Raw genomic sequence first — 26,732 nt, 5'->3', positions numbered from 1 at the left:
TAGAAGTCGAGGTCGACCGCGGGGGCGTTCAGTTGAGGAAGCCCTTGCACGCGGCCGTCCCGCAGAGGCATGGGATGCGGTCCGTGCTGCTAAGCTCACGCTCGAACTTGTAGTCGTATGTCAACTCTTCGTCTGAGGTGCCATTTTGTCAGCTGCTATTCTCACCCGCGACATTATGATTGGGAGGGGGTTACTCACTCTGCGCAATATCCCGGAGGGCATAGATCACAATCCGCTTGCTGCCTTCCACTTTGATAATCTTGGCCGTGCAATTGGGCATGCAGCTGTGGTTGATGAACCTTGCAATGCCACCCTTCTTGGTGGCGTCGATGACCGTGTTATCATCGATGCGGAAGAGATAGCTGCTGCCGATACCGCTCTTGAGGTATCGATTCTCGCGAAGTTCGGCGATCTGCTGGCGAACTTCCTCGCCGACATACTCAATAATCATGTCGTCTTTAGGGATGTTCTCCATCGCGTACAGCCCCCAGTTGTGGATGGCCGACCTCGCAAACTTCACGGGCTTCTTCCGTTTCTTGAGCTGGTTGAATCGCAAGACATCGGAATCCTGGCCAAGCGTCTTCCGCTGGTCGTTGAGATCGGCGACAAAACGGCGATTGTTGGCACGGTTGGCACGGGAGTTACCCTTAGCCACCAGGCTCTCCGCAGCTAACCTAGCGGCTTCCGCGGCAGCAAGAACCGAGTCCTTCGCATTCTTGCCGTTTTGTGCCTGGCGCTCCTCCCTAGCCTTCTTGACCTTGATGTGATGAGGGAGATACTTGGACTTTTCCGAGTTGAGGATCTTCTTGACCCCCTCAGCCCTGGCGCAGCCAGTAGGATTTGGTACATAGTACCCCTCGATACGAACCGGCGTTTTTGCCGATCCGTCAGTCGAGTTTAGTTCACGAATGCGATCCCGCCGCCAAACCCAAAGTTCGGGATCATCGATTTTGCCGCGGCCAAACCTTTTACGAAGCCGGTCAAGGTCTGGCTGATCATTCGGCCCAAGGGCCAACTCCTCCAAAGAACCCACGTCGAGACGGAAATCATGAGGGAGCTCCAGCACAGAAACTTTTTGAGACGGATAGAGATTCTCATCAAGAGCCGGCTTTTCCACCTTCCCTTCCTTCTCCTTCTCCTCCTTCTCAACCTTGGGTTTCTTGGGCTCGCTCTCGGGCTCTGGCGTAGGTATGACCTCGTCCACGTCCTCCGATTGCAGCGCCTCCTTCTCAAAAATCTCTTGTTGCTGCCGTTTGAGGGCTTCCCGTTCTTCGAAAAGCTGCTTCTTCGATTTCCGCTTGGTCTTGGCCAGGGCTTTCTTTTTGGCTTTTCCTTCTTGAATCAGAGGGGTCGGCAGTCGGGAGCTGTCGATGTCTTTCTCTTCGTCACCTCCAGGCCGGGGGGGCAGAACATCCTCCAGAGAATCCTCTCTGGACGGAAACTCGGTTCCGATGCGATCGATAGTCACCCCGAAAAGCTCCTCGTCCGTTTTCTTCTGCCGTTTAATAGCCGTTTCGACCTGGAGATCCAGTTTCCTCTTCTTAGCTAGGCCTGGCCCATCACCTAGCGCAAAGCTGGCCTCCGTCATAGAGTCATCATCTCCGGGGCCCCAGGACGCGTAATCATCCTTATCGCCCTCGTCGTCCGAGCTCATCCGGCTCCGAGGCCGGGACTCGGGCTCTTCCGTGTCTCTGCCGAGCGACGTCCTATTCTCGGCTTCATCTTCGGATTCGCCCTCACTGTCGCTTCTCAGACGGTAATGAAGAGATCGGAAAGCGGTGCGCCTGACCGTTGGTCGATTTCGCGCAAATGGATCATTGAACCCATGCTTACGGGTATTCAACCCGGCATTCTTAACCTTGCGAATACGAGGCAGCGCAGATACGTCGAGGCGGGCGGTTCGCCGTTCTATGGGATCCGCCCTTGAATTCGGCGTGCTGACGGGAGATCTGTCTTCGAATTCATCGAGCACAATCGGAGGAAGCCGGGCACTATGGGGATCCTCGAGATTGAGCCTGCGTCGCTTGGCCAGATGGTTGACAGGGTCCAGAAAGTTGAACAAAGCGGGTGCCGCAATCTTGGTACGAATGATCTTGATGAGTTGCTCCTTCATCCCCCGGAGAACCACATCCGTAGCCTCCAGCACCGGGTCGTAGTTCTTCGCCCTCTGCCGTTTTTCTTCCTCTAGATCGGCCTCTTCTTCCCGCCGGCGCCGGTCTTGCTCGTCCCGCCGTGCTCTCTCTTCGTCACGCCTGCTGCGGTCATGTTCACGGTGGGGCCGAGCTTCATCGACGTGTTTCCGTTCTGGCGAGCGAGTGCGCCGCCGAGCGTCCGAGGCATGCGCATGCGAGGGCTTGCCATCGGTCCCATGAAGGTGGAGTCCCATCACCATTGTGTAAGTGAAGAAAGCGGTGCGGTCAGCTGACCTAAAGCAACGTTCGGCCTCCGCCCGGCCGTATCCCGAATCCTGAAAGACGATGTAGTATCCGGTCCTGTCTGCCCGTATGTCCTCAAACATGTAGGTCTTTAAGCGCCTCTTCATGTGGGCCACCGTGGTAGGCATGACGGGGACATGTTCGTGGCCTACAAAGATGTAGGGGTCGTGTTTGAGATGGCCTATGACGGGTTCGGCCTCGATGATCGAATCTGGCCTGGGTTTTGGCACCCATACGCCCTGGACGTTCATCAAACCGCCTCGGTGCGCCGCAGGGCCCTTCGGCGCGGTAGGAGGGGGTCCAGGAACGACTTCTTTGGGTTTCGGGCCCGTCGGAATCCTAGGCTCGCCCAAAGCAGGTGCCGTTTCGTTCCCTTTTTGTAGCACCTCCACCAACATGCGGGAACTTTTCTTGCCCTCGACATCATACTCGACACGGACCATATTCGCCTCGATTCTCTTTCCGTGCATTGCTCGAATGGCGCGTTTTGCGGCGTCGGCACCGGTAATCGAGAGGGGGCGCGAGCGGCTCGGCTTCGAATCCCGGTAGCGAAAGGTAGCAAACCCCAGGTAGCTGCCGGTGTCGGGGTGCATCTTGTTGCTGCTTTCAGCGATGTCGCCAAAGGAAGCAAAGACAGCCGTGACTTTCGAAAAAGCAATCAAAGGGTTGAACCCCGTAACGACAACCTGGGTGGGCGGACCGGGGCCACACGACGTCTTAGGATCATACTTGTACGGCTTCAGGTTGTAAGGCGCATGTCGTAGCCGAGCTTTGGGGAGGTGGAAGTCGACATTGATGTAATTCAACCTCCCGCCCTTTGCCAGGCGGGGGTCTGAAGGGGGAGCGTCATCTTGGCCGTCCTATTGCGCAGTATTAGCCAATTGATCCATAATCAAGATGACGCTCCCCCTCCCTCAATGTAAAATTATTAAATGCACATACCATCCCAAACTCCTTGTATATCGGTTTCGCCTTTCTCTTTTCGGAGCTCGCAAGCGATGTATCGAAAAAAGGCTCATATGTACGCTTAATGCATTTGATCGAGCGAGAGGGGTCTCGGGCAGGCACGCGTTCGACGGCCGGTGTATAATGGACAGATCCGTTGGGAATCGGTGTGAGTCCGTTGAGTCTGTTTATTCCGTCGGCACGACGAGGAGTGGTCGACTGCGCCTTGGTGGGGGCAGCTGTAGATAGATATGAGGACGGTGACGCGATGGTGGTGGGAGGGGTGAGCTGGGTATTTGAGAATTTCATGGCGGCGGTGGCGCTCGGTCGGGTGGGAGCACCGAAGACTGAAGAGCTTGCACTTGTATGGGAACTGGCTGATCCCCCAGCATGGAGCGTGTCTCCGGCGAGCGACTCGGTATCATCCGTCGGAGGGTGTGCGGCATGAGCAGCGGTGCCATTCAGCTGAGGTCTCGATATGAAGCCGGTGGCAGGCTCGTCGTCATTGTGAGAAGATGCTGAAGGATTGAGCGGGGCGTGGTAGCCATTGATATCGATGGGGCGAGCCAGCGGGGTTTCTTGTGCCTTCATTTTCACCTTCTCGCGTTCCATTGCCCTGTCCCTTGCCGCTCGAGATGCGGCAGGGAAGAACTGGGCGAAGCTCGCACCAGTAGGGCGAGTCATGGCGAGAAGGGGTGACTAGTGCCGTTCCCGACGTCCTCCAACCATCATTTCTGGTGCTCGAGATGCTGGGAGTCACCATGCGTGAATGTTGATGGACGTGAATTGCGGTGTGGGTAATTACGCGCGCATGTGCCGTCCACGCGACAAAGCTTTGCGGGTAGGGAGGCCTGGGACCAGACTGCGCCGTAAGCTGAAAGTGGTGAGGAAGGCGGCTGAGCGGTGAAAAATAAAACAGGGCCCAGAGCGATACTTGTGACAATTTGCGCTTTGTTTTGGTCGTAAAGGAAGTGCTTGCGAAGGCAAAGCAAGTTGCTGGATCAAAAAGCAGATCGCAGTTGAAGTTGAAAGTTTAGGGACGGCCCAGGCGTTGAAGTCGCGAGTTCCATTTTCCACTGTTTCGCTAAGCCTAAACTGGCTTGGCCTCGTCGTGCCAAGATGGCTCGAGCTTCAAATGAATGGGGTGTGCATTGTGGCAGAATTGCAAGCGGAGGTTGGGGATGATTGCACCATCCAATGAACGATGTCGCTGTCATCAGGCAAGGCTTCCACTGCCAGCTGAGGCCCCTGAGTGCTGGAATGCATGCCCCTCAGCCCCTGAATCTAGTGGTGTGTGCAGCACATCTCACAGCAACCTGAACCAATGCTGACGGGCACCAATTATAGTCACAAGAAAATGTAGAAGACAGAACGAATGAAATCAGAGAAGACACAGTCACTAAAATGAGAGAGTACAGGAGAATTAAACAGATAAAATAACATACGAATAGAATAAACTAGGTAGGACTCATTTATCCATATGTCTTCCGTTTCTTCTCCTATCCCCTATTGTCACAACACCACGGATGAACGTTTAAGCAAGAGCTTAGTGGTTACTATTCGGCCTTGATTTTATACTGTACACAAGCTAGGATGGCCCAGCACCAACCAGGTAACAAAACAAAGCTGATAAAACTCCAGTCCAAGTCGCTGCCATGATACCTGCTCGCTCTCATTCGCCAGCAGGCAGAACACAGCGCTCTGCAGCTTCCAGTTTGTAGCCAGAATTCCGCGGACCAGTTTAGGTGACAGGGCCCATAATGGCCCTCATCACAGAACCACAAAAGAAAGGTATGTAAACAATGCCAGCCTCCCAATAGTGCCCATGTCGTCGACCAATCCGAGTAGAATATGTAGATAGGTCCTAGGCCAAACGCCGTCACCCAACGCCTCCAGCCACCGTCGTAGAATCCCCCTGCTAGCCTGTAGTAACTCAATCAAACTTCACCGTAAGCTGGAAATCGTCAACGTCGTCGTCAACCGCCGGAGGTGGGCCACCACCCAGACCATCTTCTTCCTCGTCGGGGTCAAAGATAGACAAAAAGTCCGGCTTCTTGAGCTCCGCCTGGGCAAACCGCGCTGGCGTGATGGTGGCCTCCGAGCTCGTTGACGCTGTGCTGACGGACCGCACCAACGTGCGAGGTTTGGGACCAATCTGAGTTTGGGGCGGGCGGCTACCTGCGTCGCTACCGGCTCCCTGGACCGCCGAGGATACCGACCGACCCTTGTTGTAGCCTAGGGTGCTGCGTGAGGCGGCAACTGCGGGCGCCCGTTCTCTAATTGACAGAGCGGGTTGAGCCACGGGTTGTACTATTTTTCGCTTCGGGATAAGAAGGCCCCTAGTTCGGGTTTCGGTTGTGCCCAAGGCCGTTGTCTTGGATAATTTTGGTTGGGCGATTCCGGATGGTTTGGCCGGCATGGAGAGAGCTGATGCTGCGTTCCTGGATGCGAGGGTCGACGGCTGCCTAGGTATCGGGCGCGCTACCTTCTTGCTGGTCGTTGCTGTTGCCGCTGGAATCGTGCTGCTCTTCTTTTTGAATACATCCTTGCTCTCCGGAATGTCCCCGATGCTCCAGTCAAAGTCCTCCATATCCTTCCGGATCTGCTCTTCACCGCGCTCAAAGCTCTGCTTCTGCCGCTCTTCCATGTCCCGCTCCAGCGCTGTTTTCCCTTCACCGTCCACGCGGTTGAAGTAATATTGGTAATAGCCCTTGAACAAGTTCTCAGGCTTGAGTCCCTCGAAAGTCAAGACACCGTCGGGGAACACGTCGGACTCGTAAGGGGTCTCTTTTGGCTTCGGGGGTGCATACTCGATCTCTTCCTCCTCGAGCGGCCCTTTGTCCGTGTGCACCTCGAGCTTAGCAGATTCAGCTTCGGGTGCACGCTGCTTGGGTCGGAGAGTGGTAGTTGGCTTGACCGCGCTCTTCTCGAAGTCGCGGGCCGTCACTTTGGCGCCGGGGGTTTGGTAGGTCGCCTTGGCCTTCGCATTCGTGGTCTTGTTTCCGAGAGGCGCCCGACCGGTCCTAGGTGCTAAATCCGGCGTTAGAAATGCGGGATAAAGAGGCGCGGAAGGACTCACCTGCTGGCGTCACCATGGCCGATTTTCCCGACTTGCCAAGGCCATTGGCACCCTTCCCGACAGTGAGGATGTTCTCATTATTTCCTTTTCCTCGCAGGGCACTCTTGCCACCAAATCCGTGATTCGAGTTCTCGTCGTTGAGCGGAACCTTGAGGGGCGTCTTTGGAAAACGGGCACCTGGTGTCTTTGCCTGCAACTGTTGCTTCGATGCACCGGCCTGGTGCGTGTAAACGTTCTCTTGATCGTGGTGAGCTGCTAGCATCTTTTCGTGACTCGGGGATAGCCTCCCACGTGGTGGATTTTGATGATTCAGAGGGTCGATAATAAGTGTCGTTCTCGAGAATTGAAGGTTTCGATGCATGGGACACTCTGAATCGCGGCGTCGCGTGGCTGGGCTAGTTTCGAAAGTGCCACTCTGAGGTTGGCACAGCAACGGCACAGGAAATGCGCAGCGGCGGTACCAGGCCCCCGGCTAATGGTGGGGTCGATCAGACAAGTGACAGCCACCTACCGTAGCAAATGGAAACACCGCCGTTTGGTGAGGGGCAGTCGCTGGTCTTCATTTCCTCCAACGCCCGCCAGTTTGCATCCACCTCCTTTCTTCCTCCCTTAACTTCCCCAACCACTACCTGCGACATTCCCTCTGCCGTGTTTCACTTCAGAATTCACTCTCTTACAACGAAATCCCCTTCGTCCTCTCATCACCAACAACAAAATGGATCGCATCAAGGAGGTAAGATAGCTAACCCTTCGTTCTTGGAGCTGCACCCCGGTTTGGCCCCACCATTGGGTTTACCAGGACGCCCCTTAAAGCAATCACGAGCATCGCCAGTCTTGATTTCCACCACTGGCGTGTCCTAGCCGCGACTGCGATTCTCAGCCTGATTCTTTTACGATGCCCCAGATGGCTGACGATATGTTGCGCATCCCAGAAAATGAACCAGCTCCGCCTGGACGCCGAGGAGGCGGCATCCAAGGTCGACGAGCTCCAGAGCAAAGTCAAGACACTCGAGCAGGAGAACCTCCAGAAGGAGCAGGAGATTGTCTCCCTTACGCACAAGAACAGCGTGCTTGAGACGGAGGTAGAGAAATCCGAGGCGCAAGTCAAGGAGCTCAAGGCCGCGGCCAGCGAAGGCCAGCAGCACGGTACCCAGAACGAAACGCTGACTCGAAGGCTCCAACTTCTCGAGGAAGAGGCCGAGGAAGCAGACAGGACTTTGCGCGAGGCCAACGAGAAGTAAGCTTGCACACGATGTCCCCACCTGATCAGCTTCGCTTATACTGACCGCCTCTTTCTTAGGCTGCGGCAGACCGACGTCAAGGCTGGACACTTCGAGCGGAAAGTCCAGGCCCTCGAGCAGGAGCGCGACCAGTGGGAGTCCAAGTACGAGGAGATGGCCAAGAAGTACACCGCCGTGCAGAAGGAACTGGACGATTTCCAAGCCGAGATCGGCGCCATCTAAGTCTAGCGCGATTCGGTTGGAGAGAGGGTTTCGTTGGGTCCAGCTGGTTATCACGGCTTCCGGTTCCTTACATGTGCCAGGCCACATCGATGGGCGAGGGTTTGAGGTGGACGGGTCACTAGCACTGACTCCAGTACTTACATTCTGCGACAATCCAAACACATACACCCCTTTCTCAACTTTGTCATGCGAGCTGTATTTGTTTACAGCAGTGATATGCATGTTGGGCCAATGCTACCCCTTATCTTTCCTTCGCTTCGACCTTTGTTTCCGTGCTTCGACAGCTCTTTCGAACTTGTTCTCGTAGCGGAACTTCTTGTTCTTCTTGGCCGGATATTTTGGTCGTTTGGCATCTTTCTTCGAGTCCTCCTCCGCACTAATGCCTTCTTGTTTAGGCCCTGCATCCTCTGAGGGCTTCTCAAGCTCTGGTTTATGAAGACCGTCTCGGTCTACGCTGACTGCTTCCACGGTCACGGTTGTGTACTTGTCCTCGTCGATGTATTCCTCCTCCATGTCGATCGGCGCTTCAGGGATGTCTGTGTCCGACAAGCCTCCCCATTCACCCTCGGAATCATTTTGGTTCTGGTCGCCCGTGCCAGCGTGCTCGGCTTCTCGAAGGATCTTATTGATCGCCTGAACGTGGTCCTCGACGGCTTGCTTTCGTTCTTCCCTAATCTGGCACCCCCTGCGTTAATATGGGAAGCGTTGTCTTGCGAAGGGAAATGCCATACCTGCTTCCGCACTTCAATCCTCTCTTCCCGCGCCTTTTGCTCGGCTACCTCTTGCGCATGCTTGATCCGCGCCTGTTTGCGCTTGTGGAATCCCGTAAGATACTCGGAGCGGGCGTCTTTATCGAATGTGATCTCCTCAATCGCATGTGCCGTCTTTCTCTTCTTTGGTGGCGCCGGCGCCGTCTTTCGTATCCTTGGTTGCGCAAACATCGTGGAATCTCGCTGGGGGTTCTTGGTTGTTGCTCTTTTGCAGCACTGGATGGCCCTTTCTTCTGTAAATTTAAGACGACCCCTGCAACTGCATCGGCTTATCGGGGTTTCTGCCAGCCTCCACCGCCCCACTTGGCTGTTGGCTGCATCATCTAACCAAGCCACTCTGAAGCTCCTGGGTCGCGGCCGAGACGCAATCGCAACCAACTTGCTGCTGCCAACGCCGACGAAACGAGCCGGCATCATCACCAACAACCATGAAGCTCTCCACGGCCACAACATTGCTCGCCTGCGCGGCATCCCAAGCGCAGGCCTTTTCCGACTCCTCGCCATTCGTCCTCCTTTCCACAGCCAAGTTCGTCCCCGTTCCCTATCGCAAGCTGCAGCCCACAGTCCTGCCCCAACCAGCAGCCCATACCAGAACACTAATTGACACTCAATCCCACAGACTCTCCACCCCGCCGTCAACCTCCCAGCTCCAAACCGCCTCCCAGGTCCTCACCACGGCCAAATCCCTCCTCGCGTCATGCCCGACCAAGCGGTACCTCCTCGTCTCCCAGCCCAACATGCACGCCGCCGACATCCGCGATGACTCCAGCAGCAGCAGCAGCAGCAGCAGCAGCGACTCCTGCCGCATGCCCAACCTGTGCCGCGCCGCGCGCCGCGACGACATCAACAGCTGGGCTGTTGCCGAGACCATTGGCCGGGTGTCGGGCCAGCCGCTGGAGGAGTACATTGCGCAGACGTGTGGGGAGGGCGTCAGCGTGCAGCGGGTCGAGCTGCGGCAGCTGCCGGCTGCGTCTGATCGTGTCGGCGCAGAAAGCGCGAGGGGTGAGGTGTTGGGGGATAATGGTACGCAAACTTGCCGCGTTTGAGGGAGGAGAATGGGGTGTGCTGACTTGAGGATGGATGACAGATCACGAATTGGGCAAGCTGCTTGATACGCTTGAGGGTGAGGACTATACCGTCGTGGTGTTCTCGGACCCGAGCGAGTCCAAGGCGTACGAGCCCGAGTTTAGCGGACCTGTGCATATGGACATGAAGCGCTCCGTCGAGCGCCAGTTCGTGGCCAGGTCGAAGAGCGACTCGACCGACAACTTGCCGTTGTTTGAGAAGTACCAGTTCTTCACACCTGGTAAGTTTATATGATATCTTGGGAGTGGACGGTCGCTAATTCAAAGGCCAGGCATCTTCATGGCCTTTATCGTCTTGGCCGTGGTTCTGTCCATCCTGGGCGTCGGTCTCAAGGCGCTCTCGAGCCTCGAAGTCTCCTACGGCGCGTTTGACAAGGACATGGGCCCGGCTGCCCAGAAGAAGCAGATGTAGAATAGCGTGTGGTGATATTGTGGTAAATGCGGCTTGGCTTCCTGGATCGTCTGTAGCATAGCTACCTGGGCTGGAGTTAGTTGGTTTGAGCATAATTGTCGCATCAATGTTTAGGCTTTTGCAGAACATGACCATGATTGCTGTTCGCCGGTGCGTGATCTCACAGAACACGAAGACGCTGATGGCCAATCCGGCCCAGTTGTTAAATCCCATCAGTGCTAGAGATGATAGCGTGGTGGAATATAATCATAGCCGATTACAATCGTGATCATGAACGCCGTGACCCAAAAACCAACATCACCCCATGACTCGTGCCAATTCACAGTAACCTCCCCTTTTTCCTCTTCTTGCCAGCCCCAATCCATGACGCTCATACCAAATGGCTCGGCAACAAGAAATTTGCGATGCCTTCCCGCACCGCATACTCGTGCGAGCAATTCCCACACACCAGCTTGCCCTCGTTCATCTCCGTCTCCATCAGGAGGGTATGCAGATCCTTGAGCATCTTCTCGTCTGCCTGAAGCTCTTCTGGTGTTGGCGGCTGTTCAGGTAGTTGAGGGAACCCAAGCTGCGGTATGTTAATAATGTCAAGAGCAAGAGGTGATGGGGGAGGGTGAGAGAAGAATCGTGAGCGGGGCGAAAGGTTTTATGAGAAATAAATGTCATAAAATCAAAATCTCAGGACCCAAGACTCCGAAAAATGATCAATACTTGCCTCTGTAGATGTCGTCCGCAAGGCATTCCAGTCGATGCGGGGCAACAAGTTGACTAACAACTGAGGGTTGAGCTCGACATCGTCGCTGACGAGTTCTGCATCTTTGGGGTGCAGCGGGAACGAGTCGGACGAAGACTTGCACGACTTGACGGCGCAGGTCAGGAAATTTAATGTGAGGACTTTCATCTTGGTGGTTTGGTGTGTTGTTTGCTGAGGAATGTCATTGAAAGCGGGTTGAGTGTTTGAAAGTCACGAAAAAATTATAGATGCCTGAAACGGGGCCACTTGCATCTAACGGAACTTGTTGAACAAGACACCCTTTGCTGGCCGGATATACCCAATATTCCCTCCAAATCGCTACTCTACATTCATAATTCACACGCGAGTCTTCTCATAGCCAGCTGCGCTTTGAGTCTGACCCCTTGAGAAACGCAGCCACATCGCAAAGACCGCCGCGACGATTCCCACCAGAATCACCTTGACCAGAAGAGGCCAGTCGTCGCCAATGTCAACGGCAAAACCTGGCTCGTTCGTTCCGGGCGCGGTGTTCGCATCTTCAGGGGCATCGATGCCTGGGCAAGGGCGGAACCAAGAATGAACGATCAGTACAGTGTCTTCTTTTGAGACATGGCATGGTAGGATTCAATGTGAGAACTGTAGATTGATATTTTCGACACCAGGGCCAATTACCCCCGGTACATCTCATTTTATATCCACAGATGTGTCAAGGGAGTTGGGGGGGATGTTGGCACACATTGTGAGAGAAGCTTAGAGCTCCACGTGGATACCTTCAGCAGGGACCTCCAACTCGCCGCTCTTGGCAATCTTGACAACTTGAGTTGGCTTATCGCCCGGCGCGGTCTCGACGTTCTCGATCTTCTCGACGATGTCGTAGCCCTCGAGGACCTCGCCGAAGACAACGTGGCGGCCGTCGAGCCAACTACAGGTTGTTGTTAGCGATACAGCCAAAGATATGTCCCCAAGGCGATTAGTGCAACTCACGAAGTGACAACAGTGGTAATGAAGAACTGGGAGCCGTTGGTGTCCTTGCCCGCGTTGGCCATGGAGAGCAGGCCCTTCTTGGTGTGCTTGAGCTTGAAGTTCTCATCCTTGAACTTGTCGCCGTAAACTGCAGCCACAAGAGTTAGCGCTGGGCCTTCCACGCCAACTGAATCGGAGGATGTGCCACGTACTCGACTTGCCACCGGTGCCATCGCCCTTGGTGAAGTCACCGCCCTGGATCATGAACTGCTTGATCACGCGGTGGAAGGTGGAACCCTCATAGCCGAAGCCCTTCTCGCCAGTAGCCAGAGCACGGAAGTTCTCGGCCGTCTCGGGGACGGTCTTTCCGTAGAGGCCCATAACAACACGGCCAAGCGCCTGATCGCCGTGCTCAATGTCGAAGTAGACCTTGTGGGTGATCTTGGGGCCCTTAGCGGCGTCGGCAGGCTGCGCAAACATCATGGTCGCGCCCACCATCAAGGAGGCGGCGATGAAGATCTTCTTAAGGTTGAGCATTTTGGCGGTTTGGTATTCGACCGGCGTATTTGGGCAGGAAAGAACAGTTTGGTGATGAATCCAAATCAATTGGACAAGACAATGGGGGAAGTCGGCGAAAATAAAGCCAGCACCGACAGTTGTTGAAGCTACGTTTCAACTTGACAGTGCTTCCCACCCCCGGCTGTTGGTTAGCGGGGAGGCGGGAAGTTCAGTTGACAGGGGCTCAGGGTCCGGGCGGCCCAGAGTCGCAGGATGCGACTCGCTGCACAGCAAAATGCACTGTGCCCCACAAACCATCGACGGAAACGGCAAGGGACTTGTTCGTCCGATGTGCTGGAAACACGCCACCGTGATTGTAGCATCTCGAGGCTCGGAACCTGGAACCGAGCTGGCACCGGCGCATCCAGAGAGTTGCAACGTCATCCCCAAAACGAACTTCAATTGTCAATCTCGACAAGTCTACCTTCACATCCGTGAGACTGTACCTGGCGATATGCCCAGCTACCGTTCCGCGAGTGCGACAACCCGCCTAATAGCGTGACCGACCACGGCACGGGATGATGTCCTCAACTAACGAGGAGGACCCGTTCCTCCAAGTCCAACAGTGCGCTGCCCCCTTCCACTTCTCCCACTCCCGATCCCGCTCCCACCCCCACAACCCTCTACCAGGTCGGTCCCTCGGTAACTAACAAGCCCGAACCACACAGAGATGTCCTCAGCCAACTCCAAACCGCCCGCTCCCTCTTCACCTCGTACCTGCGCATCCGCTCGCTCGCCACGGCGCCCACCTCGCCCGAACTCGCATCCGCGCGCTCTGACCTCGAGTCCTCGCTGACGTCGCTGGCCGACGATCTCGCCGACCTGGTCGAATCGGTGCGGGCGGTCGAGTCCAACCCGGCGCAGTACGGGCTCTCGGTGCCCGAGGTCGGCCGCCGCAAGCGCCTGGTGCAGGAGGTCGGCGGCGAGGTCGACGACATGCGCGAGGAGCTCGCCAAGGTTTCTTCTTCTGCTTCTGCTTCGTCCGGTGCGCGCCGCGGGGATCTGCCGGATCCGTCGTCCTTTGCCATTGCGGATGGGGAGACTGGTGGCGGCGGCGGCGCCGGCGCCGGGGGGAATGATTATGTGGCGGAGTTTGAGCGCGAGCAGCAGGTGGTGATGATGCGCGAGCAGGACCAGCATCTGGATGGGGTGTTCCAGACGGTGGGGAATCTGCGGCGGCAGGCGGATGATATGGGCCGGGAGCTGGAGGAACAGGTGGAAATGCTCCAGGAGACGGAGCGGGTGGCAGATCGGGTCCAGGGGAGGTTACAGACGGGTATGGGGAAACTGAACCATGTGCTCAGGAGGACTGAGGATAAGTATAGTGGTTGCTGTATAGGGCTCTTGGTCGTAGTGCTGATCATTCTGTTGATCTTGCTCTTGATATTATGAGGTCGTGGGGTGGTTGATTAGTGGACTGTTGGGAGGTTCTTGGGCTGTATTGCATAATACCAAGGCGTAGATAGATGGGTCTTTCGCAACGAGGCGTTTGTTTTCTTTCTTTTCAATATTCTCATATGTCGGGTATCTACCACAACCATGGTTAGGATACATGCAACACCCCCCAAACCGTGAAATATTCCGGGCCATTATGGCCATCCCGTCCCGTCCTACAATGATAAAATGACCCTATGTTGACCCTGTCCCGAGCCAGAAATGAATTACCAACATCGTACACCTTCTCGTACCCCAATCCCCTTTATCCAAGAACTAAGCCCGTATCCCGCTTCAGCATCTGCGCCAAAACCTCTAGTGAATTTACAGCGGCTGACTTCTGTGGTGCTCTGGACGGAAAGTCAACCAGCGCTGTCCGTAACGCCGCGATAGCGGCCGTCCCATAGAACTCAATGAACTTCTGCTCGTAGTTCTCCACCATCGCCTTCAACACGACGCATTGTGTGTCGGAGATCTCGGCGGACGGCGTGTTGACGATTCTTGCCATGGCTGTCCAATATACCCGTGGCGGAAAGGGGTTCGTCTTCTTGGACATAGCAAAGTTCCGAAGCGATATTGAAGCGAAACCAGCGCCCAGGCCTGTCATGCGGTCCATATGCTGCTGCTCAGGCACCCACTGGCCGCCGTCTTTCCACCACCCTAGCCTCTGTCTCCCTTGCTCCGTCTTCTCGCTACCTCGGTAGCCGAACAGCACAGGACATACTATCCTGAACTTGGCGAGCATGATGTCAATCAGCGATGAGCCGCGCCATAGAAAGTCCGGGTCCGAGAGGGTCGCGGCAACGCAGACGCCGACTGGGTCCGCTGTTTCCGGCCGCGCGCCGGCCTCGTTGATAAATTGGGCAATAGCCGCTTTCGCAAAGATGTTGATGAGGTAGAGGAATATTGATGGAAGAGTGGCGTCGTTGTGTGCAGCACCCTCGACTGGGTTCCTTGGCTCTAGAACGAAGCTACTGGGGTCCATCAACTCTGACTGCACTTGATTTGACAGCGCCTCACGCAATAGTCTGAGAATGTTTTGTTGCTATGATACGATGGTTAGTAACGGACGCCTCATGGGTTGGATAGCATCAAACGCGGAGGTCCTTACCTGTGTTTTGTTGACGCCTGCGACCCCCAAAGTGACAGTGAGTTGCCCGACAGACTTGCGGATCTCTCGCCGCATATCGCCCATTCTTCCCTTCAAAGTGGGGTTTGATTTGGCCTGGTCAGCCATGAATTTCCGGAGCATCTTGAGATTTTTATGGATCTCGGCATATTTGTCGGGACGCGTTTGTGTAGGAGGTTGGGCAGCCGAGCGCGATGTTTCGGGATTTGAGGCGGCGCCATTAGGTTGTGGCGTGTTATTAAGAAGGCCATTAATGCCGAGAACCGAGTTTACTGTCTTCGAGGGTTCTGGCGCTTTGTGCGGCGCTGTCGCTGGAGTCTGGGTCTGAATCTGCGCCGGTACAGGTGCACTCGGTAGCTTGGGCACGGCGGGAATCGTTGTTGGTTTCTGTGACGTGGTCCCGTTGGTTTGGGCTGGGACATTGTTGGTCGGGGGTGGGACAGCAGGAACATTTCCATTGACCGCTGGCGCAACAATAACAGGCGGTTCTGGGTCGGGCAGAGGCGCGGGAATCGCGATCTTCTTTGCTTTGAGCTCGTTCAGCCGCGCGCGATCCGCAGCGAGTGCCTCCTCGAGTTTAATCCTCTCTTCCTCTTTCCTTCGAGCATCGAGCAACCGCTGTCTCTCCTCCCTCTGCAACTGCTCCCGGTACACTCTCTCTGCCTCCTCCCTGACTCTGTCGTGTTCTCTCTTTGCCGTCTCAAGAAGGTACCTATGGCGCGCTTCCGAATTCCTGTCGTCGCCGAGTATTTCTTCGAGAACGTTTCGTTGTGGACTACCGGCAGCCAAATAGTAGCTTTGCCGGCGCGGAGGAGATGAACCTGCCATTGTCAAAGTTGCCGTTGAGTTCCGTGATGTGTTTATCAGGCCATGATACTCGGCGGTTTTCAATCGCGGTTGTTGACGGTTTCGCGGAACTGATGCCCTTTTGTCAATTTCATGTTGGGGCGCAGCCGCTAGGACCACCCTTAGGTGTCTGTGGTCTTGTCCCAGCTCGGTAACCCTAACCCTTTTGAGCTGACAGAAAGCTTAAACTCTGCTGTTTCCACCAACACACACAACAACATCAGCAATCCGCCAGGGGGTGGCTCAAGCTCCCGCCAAGAACCTCCATACCTCGAACAATTGACAATGTCCACCCACGCCGTCTTCGGCAATGAGACTCACAGATAGTTCAATTCGTGACATTGTGACTATTCTGGCCTGTGCCCGCTGGCCAAACGCGCACAATGCTTGGGATGGAACTTTTTGGCTCAGGCTGACCACCCACCCAAGTACCTTAGTACATACACAACACTGTTATTCAGGAAGGACGCCTATCTCCCATTGAACCAAAAATTGATCAAAACCTCCATTATCTTCTCAAGTTATCATCCTTTCCTTTCTTTTAGACACGAGGCCTCTGTTCGTCCATGTCCATACGAATCGTGATACGAAACAAGACAAGACAGTCGTTAGGGGCGTTTCCAAGTTATGGTGTAACGAACCCATGCAACTCGGGGGCTACCGAGCGGCAGATGGAATCGGTGCCTCTTATGAAGGTTATTTTTATGCTGTCCGTCCTGCGCCGCAGCCGCTCAATTTTCGGTGAGACTCGTCATCGCCATCATGGATTCAACCCATCACGCCTGAATGACCACGCGCCAGACACGAACAGTGGCGGCCTAGCAGCCTGGCGAGGAGGTACCTGACCGGAACTGCCCATCCACGGGGCGGGCACTACCATGGACCCCTGATGGCGGTGGTCCACCCGCCCGACCGACCGGGACCTGAATTGAAGTTAGGTTGTGGTGCTTGTGTCTCGTGTTGGGGATAGCAAGAGTTATCGACTATTTGGGGTTGATCCATCCCGACCTGCATATTCCCTTTTTCGAGCTATATTCCGTTTGTGTGATGAAATGACGAAAATTGAGCTCCAATGGTCCAAAAACGGAGTTGGGGCAACCCGTATCTGCAAAAGACCTTGCTACCTACCTGAGACCCCGCTGAACGACAAGGCCTGAGTGGGTGATGCAGTGCTGTGGCTCTGCCCCTTGGCCCTCCGTTTGTGTTAGTTGTGCGGGGCCACGACCCACTCTTTATTTATTCCCCTTTCCCTTTCCCACCGGGCTCGTGGGTAAGCGTTGCCTGGGGCACTGAGCACACATCACTTGACTCCCACCTAGGCCCAGGGGCATCCTTCCTGCTTGTTGCTGGACTGTGCGTATCCCGCAGCCCACGCCTTACATCGTCATCGTTCTCAACTCGAGTGCCTCCTCCCTCGTACCCTCCTTCAACCCCCCATATCGGCCACAGCCTTTCGGCACCACCCAACTTTTCACCATCAAGATCGTCCATCTCTACACTCCCTCTTCGTTTCCTCCATCTGTCATTAACCCACTTGGGCTCGAATGAATCTGGCACCCAAAAATTGACCGCGAGCATCACCTGCGCAAAAAAACCGAAAAGATCAAAAACAACCAGGCAGAGTCCCTTCCAGCACTCCAAACTACGCACTCCCCCCCCCCCCCCCCCCAAACGCATGCATCCATCGACTCGATCGTTCTGTTCGCCCCGCACCGCACCACCACCACCATGGATCAGCAGCAGCAGCACCAACAGCAGCCTCAGCCTGGAGGCGTCCCCGGCCCCACTGGCCGCCGGCTGCACATTGCCCATCGCAGGAGTCCCTCAGAGCTGACCCCTCTGATGAGTATGTTTGCGAACCCTGGCAGTAAGTTCAAATGCCTTGTGTTTTGTCTACGTTTCTCTGCCCCCCCCCCCACCCTTCCGCTCGTTTGCTATTTCCCGGATGTGGACATATACGAAACGGTAGCTGACCGCCGCCTTTCGCATCAGTGGAGCAGCTGGCCATCCAGCAGCAGATCGAGCTATTGCAGCAACAGCAACAGCAACTGCAAGCCACGTACCAACAGTTTAACATGGTGCCTGGCCAGACCCTCGGGGCCGGCGGCTATAACCCGCTCCAATCGGCCATGCCCAATATGTCGCCGCAGCCCGGCTACCAATTCCCGACTCAGCTTCCGCAGCAGAACGTGTCCCTGGCTCCTCCGACCCAACCACTGTCACATCGCCGTAATCAGTCGGCTCTCCCCAACATGGGCATGGGCCCGCCCCCGGCGCCGTCGTCTGGGGCGTCCGGCTCTGCCTTTGGCAGTTTTGAATCCCCTCAAGGACAAGGCAGAGAAAACACCGGCGGTCGTGGCGGCCGCGGCGGCGGAGGCAGCGCCGGAGGTGGTCATCAGAGACGTCACTCTTTGGCCCTCGCCGATGCTAAGAAGGCCGCCGAGATCGCCCAGCAGAAACGTACCACGTCTGGCTTCCAGTTCCCTGCTCCCGGCGCCTCGAGTTCCCCCGAAAGGCCGGAGGATGAGGCCAAGGGCGCAAACACAACGGCCCCTCTCCCACTCCCCACGACAGAGAACCTGGCGATCCCATCTCTATCTTTCCGCGGTGGTCGCGGCGGCCACGGCCGGAGCCAGAGCATGGCCGTTGGCGCAAACGGCCGTGGCGGTCTTGGCGGCGACTTCCCCCGCCGCGGTGGTGGTGGCGGCCACGCACGCAGTTCCTCTCGCAACTTCGATGGAAACTGGCGCACCCAAGGTCAGAATCAAGGCCAGAACCAAGGCCAGGATCAGACCGGCGGTGCTGGTCAGAATCAGGGATTCCAGCCGAGCCATCGCAGCCGTAGCTCCATCAGCCACCAGTCCATCTCCAACGTTGGAGCTTTCCAGTATCCTGGTCAGCCTCAGCTTATGCAGATCCCTGGACAGATGATGATCCCCGGCATGTATGCTGGGCAGCAGCTGAATCCCATGCTCAGTCAGCTACAGGCTCTTCAGGTCGCTTCCATGAATGGTCAGCACATGGGCGGGCTCCAGGCGAGCCAGCATGCGCCCCAGATGGGTGGCCAGCAGCAACACCAGCAACAGCAGCAGCAGCAGCAGCAGCAACAGCAACGCAAGACCCTCTTCACCCCTTATCTGCCGCAAGCCACGCTCCCCGCCCTCCTAGGTGACGGGCAGCTCGTTTCTGGCGTCCTTCGCGTGAACAAGAAAAACAGAAGCGACGCGTATGTCTCCACCCAGGACGGTCTTCTGGATGCCGACATCTTCATCTGCGGCAGCAAGGACCGCAACCGTGCCCTCGAGGGAGACCTTGTCGCCGTCGAGCTTTTGGACGTCGACGAGGTATGGTCTCAGAAGCGTGAGAAGGAAGAGAAGAAGAAGCGCAAGGACATCACCGACACCCGTTCCGGATCCACTGCTGGTACCAACCAAGGTGGTGGCAATGGTGATGATAACGGCACTGGCGAAGGCGGAATTCGACGCCGGGGCAGTCTCAGGCAGCGGCCCACTCAGAAGAAGAACGACGACGTCGAGGTCGAAGGTCAAAGCCTGCTCCTTGTCGAGGAGGAAGAGATCAACGACGAGGCAAAGCCTCTTTATGCTGGCCACATTGTCGCCGTTATTGAGCGTGTGCCGGGTCAGATGTTTTCTGGCACTCTGGGCTTGCTTCGCCCCAGTAGCCAGGCAACCAAGGAAAAACAGGAGGCCGAGAGGGCCGCGCGCGACGGCAGCATGTCGCGGCACCATGATTCGCGGGCCCAAGAAAAGCCCAAGATCGTGTGGTTCAAGCCGACCGATAAGCGTGTCCCCCTAATTGCTATCCCCACGGAGCAAGCCCCTCGCGACTTTGTCGAGAAGCACCAGGACTATGCGGACCAGATTTTTGTGGCATGCATCAAACGCTGGCCTATTACGTCGCTGCATCCGTTCGGTACCCTGGTTGAGAAGCTCGGTAAAATGGGCGACCTCAAAGTTGAGACAGACGCTCTGCTTAGGGACAACAACTTCTCATCCGACGAGTTCGCCGAAGCTGTGCTGCGCAGTGTTAATCTCCAGGACTGGAGCGTCGCCAAGGAAGACGAGGTCGATATCGCAGCTCGCCGGGATTTCCGGAACGAGAAGGTCTTCACTCTCGACCTGAATGGCTCGGAGGAGCTTGGAAACGGTGTCCACGTCAAGTCATTGCCTGACGGCAAGATCGAAATTGGTATCCACGTGCCGGATGTTACCCATTTTGTCAAGCCAAACTCCCTTCTTGACCGCGAAGCAAAGAAGCGTGGCACTGCCGTTCAGCTCGCCAACAGATTCTGTGCCCTCCTTCCCCCGAAGGTTTCAGGCGAAGTCTGCTCGCTTTCACCAAACCAAGATCGTCTAGCCGTCAGCGTTGTTTTCTCGGCCAACCCGCTCACCGGTGCTGTTGCCGAAGGAGATGTCTGGATCGGGAAGAGTATCGTCAAGAGCGGCGGCAGGCTCTCGCTATCGCAGATGGATGAGGCCATCTCCGGCGCGGCTGAGTTCACTCACGCCGCCGCAGAGGCAAAAGACGTCCAGCTGCTCAATGTGAGTTGTTTTGCTAGTCATTGTACACTATACCCCAAACATACTAACAACCTCGCTTGTAGGTCCTAACGGAAAAGTTCCGTGAGGCACGTCTGGGTGCTGGCGGCGAACCCATTGCCCCCCTCCGGCTCCTGCAACAGCTTGACGATGAGAACATCCCCGTCAAGCACAACGTCTTTGACACGACCTCGGCGACCGAACTTGTCGAGGAGCTTATGCACAAGGCCAATGCATATGTTGCTCAGCGTTTGGCTGCTGCCCTCCCCGAAAAAGCGCTGCTGCGTAGACACGCGGCACCCAACTCGCGTCGTCTACAAACCTTTGTGGAACGCATGACGGCGCTTGGTTACGAATTCGATCCCTCGAGCAGCGGAACGCTCCAGAACAGTCTCTTCAGGGTCGAAGATGCTGACATCAGAAAGGGCATGGAGACACTGCTGCTCAAGTCGATGCAGAGGGCCAAGTATTTCATTGCGAGCAAGACAGCTCAGCACCTCTGGGCCCACTACTCACTCAATTCGCCGCTCTACACTCACTTCACCAGCCCGACCAGGCGCTATGCCGATATTCTGGTCCACCGTCAACTCGAGTCTGTCCTTTCCGAAGGCAAGGTTGAGTATAACGAAGACCTAGAGAATCTTGTCAAGACGGTGGAGGCTTGCAATACGAAGAAGGATTCGGCTCAGAACGCTCAAGAACAGAGCGTCCACATCGAGGCGTGCCGCGCCATGGACAAGAAGCGCCAGGAAGTGAACGGCGACCTCATCAGCGAAGGCATTGTTCTTTGCGTGTACGAGTCGGCGTTCGATGTTCTCATTCCCGAGTGGGGCTTCGAGAAGCGGGTGCACTGCGACCAACTGCCATTGAAGAAGGCCGAATTCCGCAAGGAGAAGAGGATCTTGGAGCTGTACTGGGAGAAGGGCGTGCCCAGCTCGGCGTACGTCCCCGAAGATGAGCGCCCCAAGGCGGGCATGTCCCAGCGGTATTCCAGCGCGATGGTGGCGGCTCGCAAGGCCGAGGAAGCAGAGAAAGCCAAGAAAGAACGCGAGGAAGCCACTAGAAAGCAGACCGAGACAGGCACCATGTCGACGGATGACGTCGATGCCCTATTCGATGATGACGAAGAAAACGCGTCCGACAATGCGTCCGACATCACGGAAGCGATGGCTGGAGCGTCGCTCGCCGAGCGGCCGACGCAGAGCGTCCCTGGGTCGCCGACCCGGTCCTCGGCGGGTGCGGCCGGCAACCTCCACCGCACGCGGTCGGATTCCAAGGTGCCCACGGCTGACGCGCCGGAGACGCGCCTGACGAACAAGGAGAAGTACTTGAAGCTGTTCACGCTCAGAGAGGAGGGTGGGGACTACATCCAGGATGTGACGGAGATGACACGGGTCCCGGTCATCTTGAAGACGGACCTCAGCAAGAGCCCGCCGTAAGTCTACTACATCACGACCAGCTACCATGGACCCAGCTAACAGAATTCTAGATGCTTGACCATCCGGTCTCTCAACCCCTATGCGCTCTAGGCTTCCGGGGCGTTCTACAGGTGTTCCAATTGCCGAAATTATGATGAGGCAGTAGGCATCGGAGAGACTTCCAATGAAGGAATTTGCAAGGCCTTTGGGCTCGACGGTAGTCAGGGGGGTGGAAGATTGAAAAACAAGGCCCCCTATAAAGGGTTTCACCAAAAATGGTATACTTTTTTGTATGGTGATAGTAGTGCGGTGCATTTATTGGAGGAGCAGGATTCGAGACGCAAGCATGGAACACGGAACCGAACAAACATCAGCAACAACAACACCACCACCACCAACACCAATAACAACAACAACAACCTTGCCAGGACGGTGGTAGTCCTCGCAAAAGCTGTTGAGAGTTGTCAACTGGGAGCTCAAGCAAAAGCCGAGAATGAAGGGAAGGGAGGAGGGCAGAAGAACACATAAGGCGGCCATCTAATAGTGAAGTAAGCATCGATTTTCTGGTCATGTTGCAGGTGGTTGTAGCCCGTTTCACGGGTTGTATTCCGTGCATGATCAAGCTTCGCAGCGGGCATTCGGCATAATGCAACACCCGGAGCTGCTTCAGACGGTGAAGATCTCTGGATGGGCCGCCTTCCGAGCTCCGGGCCCTGGAGCTTGTGGTGGAACTTCTATGGCGACCGTTTGGTGAAATCTGTTTCTGATTATAGGCCCGTCTCCCTTCCGGTGGATGTTTCCCCATCCGGGTTGCACAAAGTTCCATCCAAACCGTCGCACACTCTTCGGTGAGATTGTAGTTTTGTCGTCGCCGCTACTGCCATGTCTTGCCAGCGACCGGATGTTAATATCTCGATGGTTGGTTACTACTACATGTGGTTTGTATGGATCGGGATGTTTCTATCATAGAGCGAGGGATGGAGCATGGAAGCACCTCAGGATCTAAACCCTCATCTGATAGGCGTGTCGGACACCCACCACCCGCATCACCCGAGTCAAGCACACTCGATGATCGACCGGAGGCTTATCTTGAAGTATTTCGCCCCCTTTCTACCCAAACGTGTTTCTCCCACCCCGTGGAGAGGATCTCTCGAGAACAGCGTTAGGTATTGTTCTCATCCAATCGGCCCCGGTCTGGCCCCTCCTCCAGCATCGAACCTCGAGATCCAGAAGCCTCGTCGGCGGCCCCTACCAAGGCTGAAAAATAGCATGGGGCTGATCCCGGAGACATGCCCCCGCAAGTACCGAGTCGCTGCCCACACCGGCAGAATTCGAGATCGACAGGGTGTATGCGGCGAATGTCGTCTCCGAGTCGTGCTTGGCCAGCATGGCGACATGGAGGCAATGGTGATCCCAGTCCGCACGGTCTCTGCCCAAAGGTTCGCCGCTTCACAAGCGAGGCATCGAGGATATCATTGGGGCTAGATCTCGAAGGGAATAATCATTAGTCAAGTGCGACACTGTAAAAAAAACATGGAACCTTGGCTTTTCCCTTTTCCTCGAAGGCGCAAATTGGCTGATATCAGAATTACACAGGTATAATAAACTCTGATATACGAACTCCAACGCCCAAAAACTGAGTCGCTGTCCTGACGCCAGAAATGTTCCCATGTCCCTCATCAGCAACGAACATGACGGCTCTCCAGCGTTGGCATTGTTCGGAAGTAGATTGCTGTTGTCGCAGATGCACCCGTGAAGACAGTTCCGATCCTTCGGTGCTGATGCGGTCCGTCCGATTGAAACAAGTCTGAGACGAGCATCGTGGGCGCCACTGTCGCAAATCCTCGCAGCGTGGTAACCGTGCACCTGTGTCCCCCGTGTAGCACCCCTGGTATCGCCTTGGCATTCGCCTTTAGTGGCCAATCCACCACCTTCACAGCAGACCCACAGGCTGGATTTCTCTGTTCCCGCCAGGTCTCCCCCCACTTGTGCCCAGGAAGCAACCAAGTTCCGAGCAGGGGTGTGAATAACTTTGTATCTTCATCCCAACCTTAAACATCGCCCGCATCTCTCTGATTGGCCAATTTCAGCCTCATGCCGGTTTGTCGCAACGGCGAAGGGGTCGCGCGGGTCTCTATCACGGCGCCTGCAGCAAGGGGGTAGGGGGGCCACTAGGGCCACTCGGGCAACAACCACGAAGAAACGAAACATGACGAAGTCTCTCTCATCACTCCTGCCCATCTGAAGTCCCGTCTTGGCTGAGCCCGTTGCCCCTTTAACCCCTGCCAGTACCAGCCTAGACCAGAATTCTGAGCTTAACGAGGCGACATCGTCCGGTCTGGGGGTTCTGGGCATGCCCTGAGCGCCCTCAATGGAGGCGGAACGGGGGAGGGGGGCGGCATGTAATCACCCCCCCCGCAGCATTGTTCTAGTGCAGCTGCTGCTTGTTCCCAATCCCGCCTCCCTGTTCGGGTCCCGGGGAAGGGGGAGGGGGGGGATGTCGACATGAGATGCGGATCCCGGAACGGTCAGCAGCCGCTTGTTACGAAGAGAGGCGATCTTGGCGGATGGTCTTTATTCATGGCCGTTTCCCACTTACACATGCTAGGTTTCCCTTCTTTTCTCTCTCTCTCCTTATCCCACGCCTTCTGTCCCGTTCGCTCGTCTTGCCTAAAGCGCTGGTCTGCTTTCACTTTCCTTCAAGCAGCTCGGTCTGTCCCTCATTCAGTCCTCTTCGTCCCAGTGTACGACATCTATCTTAATACTTCTTTTTAATTTACGACCCTCGGGCAGGCCTTCGATTCAGTAGCCAGGCTGGTCTTTGCTTTCATACCGAACATTCACTGCGCTTGGACGGATAGTGAACTCAGGACAGAGGAAAGGAACAACCACAACAGAACGGTTAACGAATAATCGACATATACACACCGACAACATGCCTTCCTTCAAGAAGACCTTTGGGGTTGTTGTGGCGGGATTGGCGGCCCTATCATCGGCGCTACCATCAGTCCCCAAGTTGAGCAAGTCTCAGATGAAGATGTACCAGCACGCGAAGCGCCAAAACGCAGCCGCCGCAGCACTCGGTCTCAATGATGTCGACATCCTGCAATTGTAAGCAGAGCCACATATCACTCCTCAGCTTTCAACACCCCAAAACATACCACTAACCTCTCCCCTCCCCAACAGCGCTCTCACACTCGAGTGGCTCGAAGCGACCTTCTACCAGCAAGGCTTCGCGCAGTTCCCAGCAACCGACTTCCAAGCGCTCGGCCTCGACCAGCGCGAGATCGACGCCCTGATCAAGATCGGCAAGACCGAAGAAGAGCACGTCATCCTCCTGCAAAGCGCCATCGCCCAGGCCGGCGTGCAGCCCGTGCAGCCCTGCACCTACAACTTCGGCTTCACCGACGCCGCGGGCATGGTCGCCACGGCCGCCGTGCTCGAAAACGTCGGCGTGTCCGCCTATCTCGGCGCCGCCTCCCTCATCTCCGACACCTCCATCCTCACCACCGCCGGCTCCATCCTCACCATCGAAGCCCGCCACCAGACCTTCGTCCGCGCCGCCTCCCGCGGCATCCCCGTCCCGCAGGCCTTCGACACCCCCCTCTCCCCCAAGCAGGTCTTCTCGCTCGCCGCCCCCTTCATCCAGAGCTGCCCGGACGGCTCCAACCTGATCCTCACCGCCTTCCCCACCCTGGCCATGCCCGCCGGTGCCAGCGCCACCGCCGTCACCGCCGGCGCCACCGTCCAGCTGCAGAGCGACGCGGCCGGGACCGCCACGCACTGCGCGTTCACCACGGGCGGCATTCCCGGCGGTACCGTGTTCGTGCCGTTTGATCAGGCCGCGGGGTGCGTCGTGCCTCAGGGCTTGGCGGGTGTCACGTATGTCAACTTGGCGAGTGCGGGGCCGCTGAATGGCGTCTTGACGGATGATATCATCGTGGCTGGGCCCATGGTTATGCAGGTCTCGTAGGCTGTGAGCCGCCTTCTTTTTTTTTCTGAAGGGGGTTCTAAAGGGGGTGTTGGTTGGTTTGGTCTGGGAGTTGGGTCTCTTATCAATGGGGTCGGGTTTGGAACTTAAGGGACTCGCTCTCTCCGAGCCTTGACTCGGGGCAGGCGAGGATATCCGGGTGGCCGGCCTGCTTGCTCGTGTTGTTAAACCAACCCAGACCAGCAGCCCAGACACACCCAACAAGCTTTATTCCCTTCGTGTCTTTTTTACGTTTTCTTTTTTCTAGTTGACTTCGCTTCTTGGGCTACATGACCTGCCGGCTGCTAGCGGTATATCGCCTGTATATAATCCTCACCTTTGACGGCGGAGTTGTTTCTCTTCTTCCTCGCGTCCATCACTCTCATGTTTGATCTCTTTTTTCTTTGTTTTATATGCCGAGGAGAGGTTGGAGATACCCGCCATGCTGTGTAGGAAAAGGGCGACGACGCACCAAAAAGCATGGTTGTTATGTTGCTGCTCGGCGAAGAGGGTGGTGTAGAGCCTCAAATCATAAATCTATTACCTACCAACAGATGTTCCAGTGTCTCGTCATCTATGCAGAAACCCTTGTAAACCTAGGTGAAGATCAATAGGAGAAGATCAACGTAAGAAGTGGTCGATCAATTCCACGTAACTATTGGGAGCTAAGCTCATGCAATAAAATTTGTCCAACAGACATAGAGAATAGACAAAATACAAGATGGCAGAAGATCATTTAGATTGCTACCATGCAATTCCAAGTAACAACATGTAGGAAACTGACGGGTTTATTTCGAACAACTCAACGCACACCACTTCGTTTTCCCACCCTAAGAAATCGGGTTGCCAGACAGGTAGGTAGTCTTTGTTGCTGCTGTTCATGCTTCACCAGGCTATCAGTTTTGCATACCATTACCTCATGACAACCGCCCC

The 26,732-nt window shown here is 55.9% G+C and overlaps 12 protein-coding genes across 12 annotated transcripts; 5 read left to right on the top strand and 7 right to left on the bottom strand.

The window, feature by feature from the left end:
• Positions 1-28: 28 nt before the first annotated feature.
• On the bottom strand, positions 29-3,295 carry F5144DRAFT_483334 (histone-lysine N-methyltransferase, H3 lysine-4 specific; the record flags this gene model as incomplete). The annotated part of the gene is made up of 2 exons (XM_066785385.1): positions 29-132; positions 199-3,295. Coding segments are annotated over 2 exons (3,201 nt in total), but the record flags the coding sequence as incomplete, so codon positions are not given.
• F5144DRAFT_118887 (uncharacterized protein) lies at positions 3,169-4,424 on the bottom strand. The gene has a single exon (XM_066782197.1). The coding sequence runs from the start codon at positions 4,062-4,064 to the stop codon at positions 3,309-3,311; it is 756 nt and encodes a 251-aa protein (XP_066646538.1). The 5' UTR covers positions 4,065-4,424; the 3' UTR covers positions 3,169-3,308.
• Positions 4,425-5,313: 889 nt separating this feature from the next.
• Positions 5,314-6,721, bottom strand: F5144DRAFT_484001 (uncharacterized protein; the record flags this gene model as incomplete). The annotated part of the gene is made up of 2 exons (XM_066785414.1): positions 5,314-6,410; positions 6,460-6,721. 2 exons carry the CDS (start codon positions 6,719-6,721, stop codon positions 5,314-5,316), a joined length of 1,359 nt encoding a protein of 452 aa, XP_066646537.1.
• A 240-nt stretch (positions 6,722-6,961) lies between these two features.
• On the top strand, positions 6,962-8,097 carry F5144DRAFT_562177 (tropomyosin). Its single transcript, XM_066788301.1, has 3 exons — positions 6,962-7,192; positions 7,392-7,696; positions 7,760-8,097. The coding sequence occupies exons 1-3, from the start codon at positions 7,175-7,177 to the stop codon at positions 7,920-7,922; spliced, it is 486 nt and encodes a 161-aa protein (XP_066646536.1). The 5' UTR covers positions 6,962-7,174; the 3' UTR covers positions 7,923-8,097.
• F5144DRAFT_527055 (nucleolar protein 12-domain-containing protein) lies at positions 8,098-8,897 on the bottom strand. The gene is made up of 2 exons (XM_066786845.1): positions 8,654-8,897; positions 8,098-8,597 (listed from the first exon to the last, which is right to left on the bottom strand). Exons 1-2 carry the CDS (start codon positions 8,861-8,863, stop codon positions 8,157-8,159), a joined length of 651 nt encoding a protein of 216 aa, XP_066646535.1. The 5' UTR covers positions 8,864-8,897; the 3' UTR covers positions 8,098-8,156.
• Positions 8,898-9,120: 223 nt separating this feature from the next.
• On the top strand, positions 9,121-10,189 carry F5144DRAFT_545095 (vacuolar ATP synthase subunit S1-domain-containing protein; the record flags this gene model as incomplete). The annotated part of the gene is made up of 3 exons (XM_066787341.1): positions 9,121-9,715; positions 9,780-9,998; positions 10,050-10,189. The coding sequence occupies 3 exons, from the start codon at positions 9,121-9,123 to the stop codon at positions 10,187-10,189; spliced, it is 954 nt and encodes a 317-aa protein (XP_066646534.1).
• A 370-nt stretch (positions 10,190-10,559) lies between these two features.
• F5144DRAFT_618639 (uncharacterized protein) lies at positions 10,560-11,090 on the bottom strand (the record flags this gene model as incomplete). The annotated part of the gene is made up of 2 exons (XM_066791925.1): positions 10,560-10,757; positions 10,905-11,090. 2 exons carry the CDS (start codon positions 11,088-11,090, stop codon positions 10,560-10,562), a joined length of 384 nt encoding a protein of 127 aa, XP_066646533.1.
• Positions 11,091-11,672: 582 nt separating this feature from the next.
• F5144DRAFT_590366 (cyclophilin-like domain-containing protein) lies at positions 11,673-12,422 on the bottom strand (the record flags this gene model as incomplete). Its single annotated transcript, XM_066790149.1, has 3 exons — positions 11,673-11,844; positions 11,907-12,033; positions 12,098-12,422. The coding sequence occupies 3 exons, from the start codon at positions 12,420-12,422 to the stop codon at positions 11,673-11,675; spliced, it is 624 nt and encodes a 207-aa protein (XP_066646532.1).
• Positions 12,423-12,703: 281 nt separating this feature from the next.
• Positions 12,704-13,933, top strand: F5144DRAFT_527043 (t-SNARE). The gene is made up of 2 exons (XM_066786844.1): positions 12,704-13,008; positions 13,112-13,933. Exons 1-2 carry the CDS (start codon positions 12,962-12,964, stop codon positions 13,833-13,835), a joined length of 771 nt encoding a protein of 256 aa, XP_066646531.1. The 5' UTR covers positions 12,704-12,961; the 3' UTR covers positions 13,836-13,933.
• F5144DRAFT_505839 (GLE1-like protein-domain-containing protein) lies at positions 13,934-16,071 on the bottom strand. Its single transcript, XM_066786454.1, has 2 exons — positions 14,989-16,071; positions 13,934-14,922 (listed from the first exon to the last, which is right to left on the bottom strand). Exons 1-2 carry the CDS (start codon positions 15,832-15,834, stop codon positions 14,143-14,145), a joined length of 1,626 nt encoding a protein of 541 aa, XP_066646530.1. The 5' UTR covers positions 15,835-16,071; the 3' UTR covers positions 13,934-14,142.
• Positions 16,072-17,580: 1,509 nt separating this feature from the next.
• On the top strand, positions 17,581-21,940 carry F5144DRAFT_545091 (uncharacterized protein; the record flags this gene model as incomplete). The annotated part of the gene is made up of 4 exons (XM_066787340.1): positions 17,581-17,719; positions 17,845-20,414; positions 20,477-21,846; positions 21,901-21,940. 4 exons carry the CDS (start codon positions 17,581-17,583, stop codon positions 21,938-21,940), a joined length of 4,119 nt encoding a protein of 1,372 aa, XP_066646529.1.
• Positions 21,941-24,474: 2,534 nt separating this feature from the next.
• On the top strand, positions 24,475-26,241 carry F5144DRAFT_118252 (Ferritin/ribonucleotide reductase-like-protein). The gene is made up of 2 exons (XM_066782195.1): positions 24,475-24,940; positions 25,016-26,241. Exons 1-2 carry the CDS (start codon positions 24,765-24,767, stop codon positions 25,800-25,802), a joined length of 963 nt encoding a protein of 320 aa, XP_066646528.1. The 5' UTR covers positions 24,475-24,764; the 3' UTR covers positions 25,803-26,241.
• Positions 26,242-26,732: the final 491 nt, after the last annotated feature.

This window comes from Chaetomium tenue, assembly GCF_020726465.1.
Source record: "Chaetomium tenue strain MPI-SDFR-AT-0079 chromosome Unknown F5144scaffold_2, whole genome shotgun sequence".
Classification (NCBI taxonomy): Eukaryota; Fungi; Ascomycota; class Sordariomycetes; order Sordariales; family Chaetomiaceae; genus Chaetomium; species Chaetomium tenue.
This window is presented reverse-complemented; position numbering and strand designations above follow the sequence as displayed.

What these genes read in the sequence shown, in the direction of transcription:
- F5144DRAFT_118887 (XM_066782197.1), bottom strand. Translation starts at nt 4,064, where the DNA reads ATGACTCGCCCTACTGGTGCGAGCTTCGCCCAGTTCTTCCCTGCCGCA.
- F5144DRAFT_562177 (XM_066788301.1), top strand. An exon ending in TTGCGCGAGGCCAACGAGAA is followed by an intron (nt 7,697 to 7,759) that starts GTAAGCTTGCAC and finishes CCTCTTTCTTAG; the next exon opens with GCTGCGGCAGACCGACGTCA.
- F5144DRAFT_527055 (XM_066786845.1), bottom strand. Translation starts at nt 8,863, where the DNA reads ATGTTTGCGCAACCAAGGATACGAAAGACGGCGCCGGCGCCACCAAAG. An exon ending in GGATTGAAGTGCGGAAGCAG is followed by an intron (nt 8,598 to 8,653) that starts GTATGGCATTTC and finishes AGGGGGTGCCAG; the next exon opens with ATTAGGGAAGAACGAAAGCA.
- F5144DRAFT_527043 (XM_066786844.1), top strand. Translation starts at nt 12,962, where the DNA reads ATGATGTCCTCAACTAACGAGGAGGACCCGTTCCTCCAAGTCCAACA. An exon ending in CCGTTCCTCCAAGTCCAACA is followed by an intron (nt 13,009 to 13,111) that starts GTGCGCTGCCCC and finishes CGAACCACACAG; the next exon opens with AGATGTCCTCAGCCAACTCC.
- F5144DRAFT_505839 (XM_066786454.1), bottom strand. Translation starts at nt 15,834, where the DNA reads ATGGCAGGTTCATCTCCTCCGCGCCGGCAAAGCTACTATTTGGCTGCC. An exon ending in CAGGCGTCAACAAAACACAG is followed by an intron (nt 14,923 to 14,988) that starts GTAAGGACCTCC and finishes ATCGTATCATAG; the next exon opens with CAACAAAACATTCTCAGACT.
- F5144DRAFT_118252 (XM_066782195.1), top strand. Translation starts at nt 24,765, where the DNA reads ATGCCTTCCTTCAAGAAGACCTTTGGGGTTGTTGTGGCGGGATTGGCG. An exon ending in GATGTCGACATCCTGCAATT is followed by an intron (nt 24,941 to 25,015) that starts GTAAGCAGAGCC and finishes CCTCCCCAACAG; the next exon opens with CGCTCTCACACTCGAGTGGC.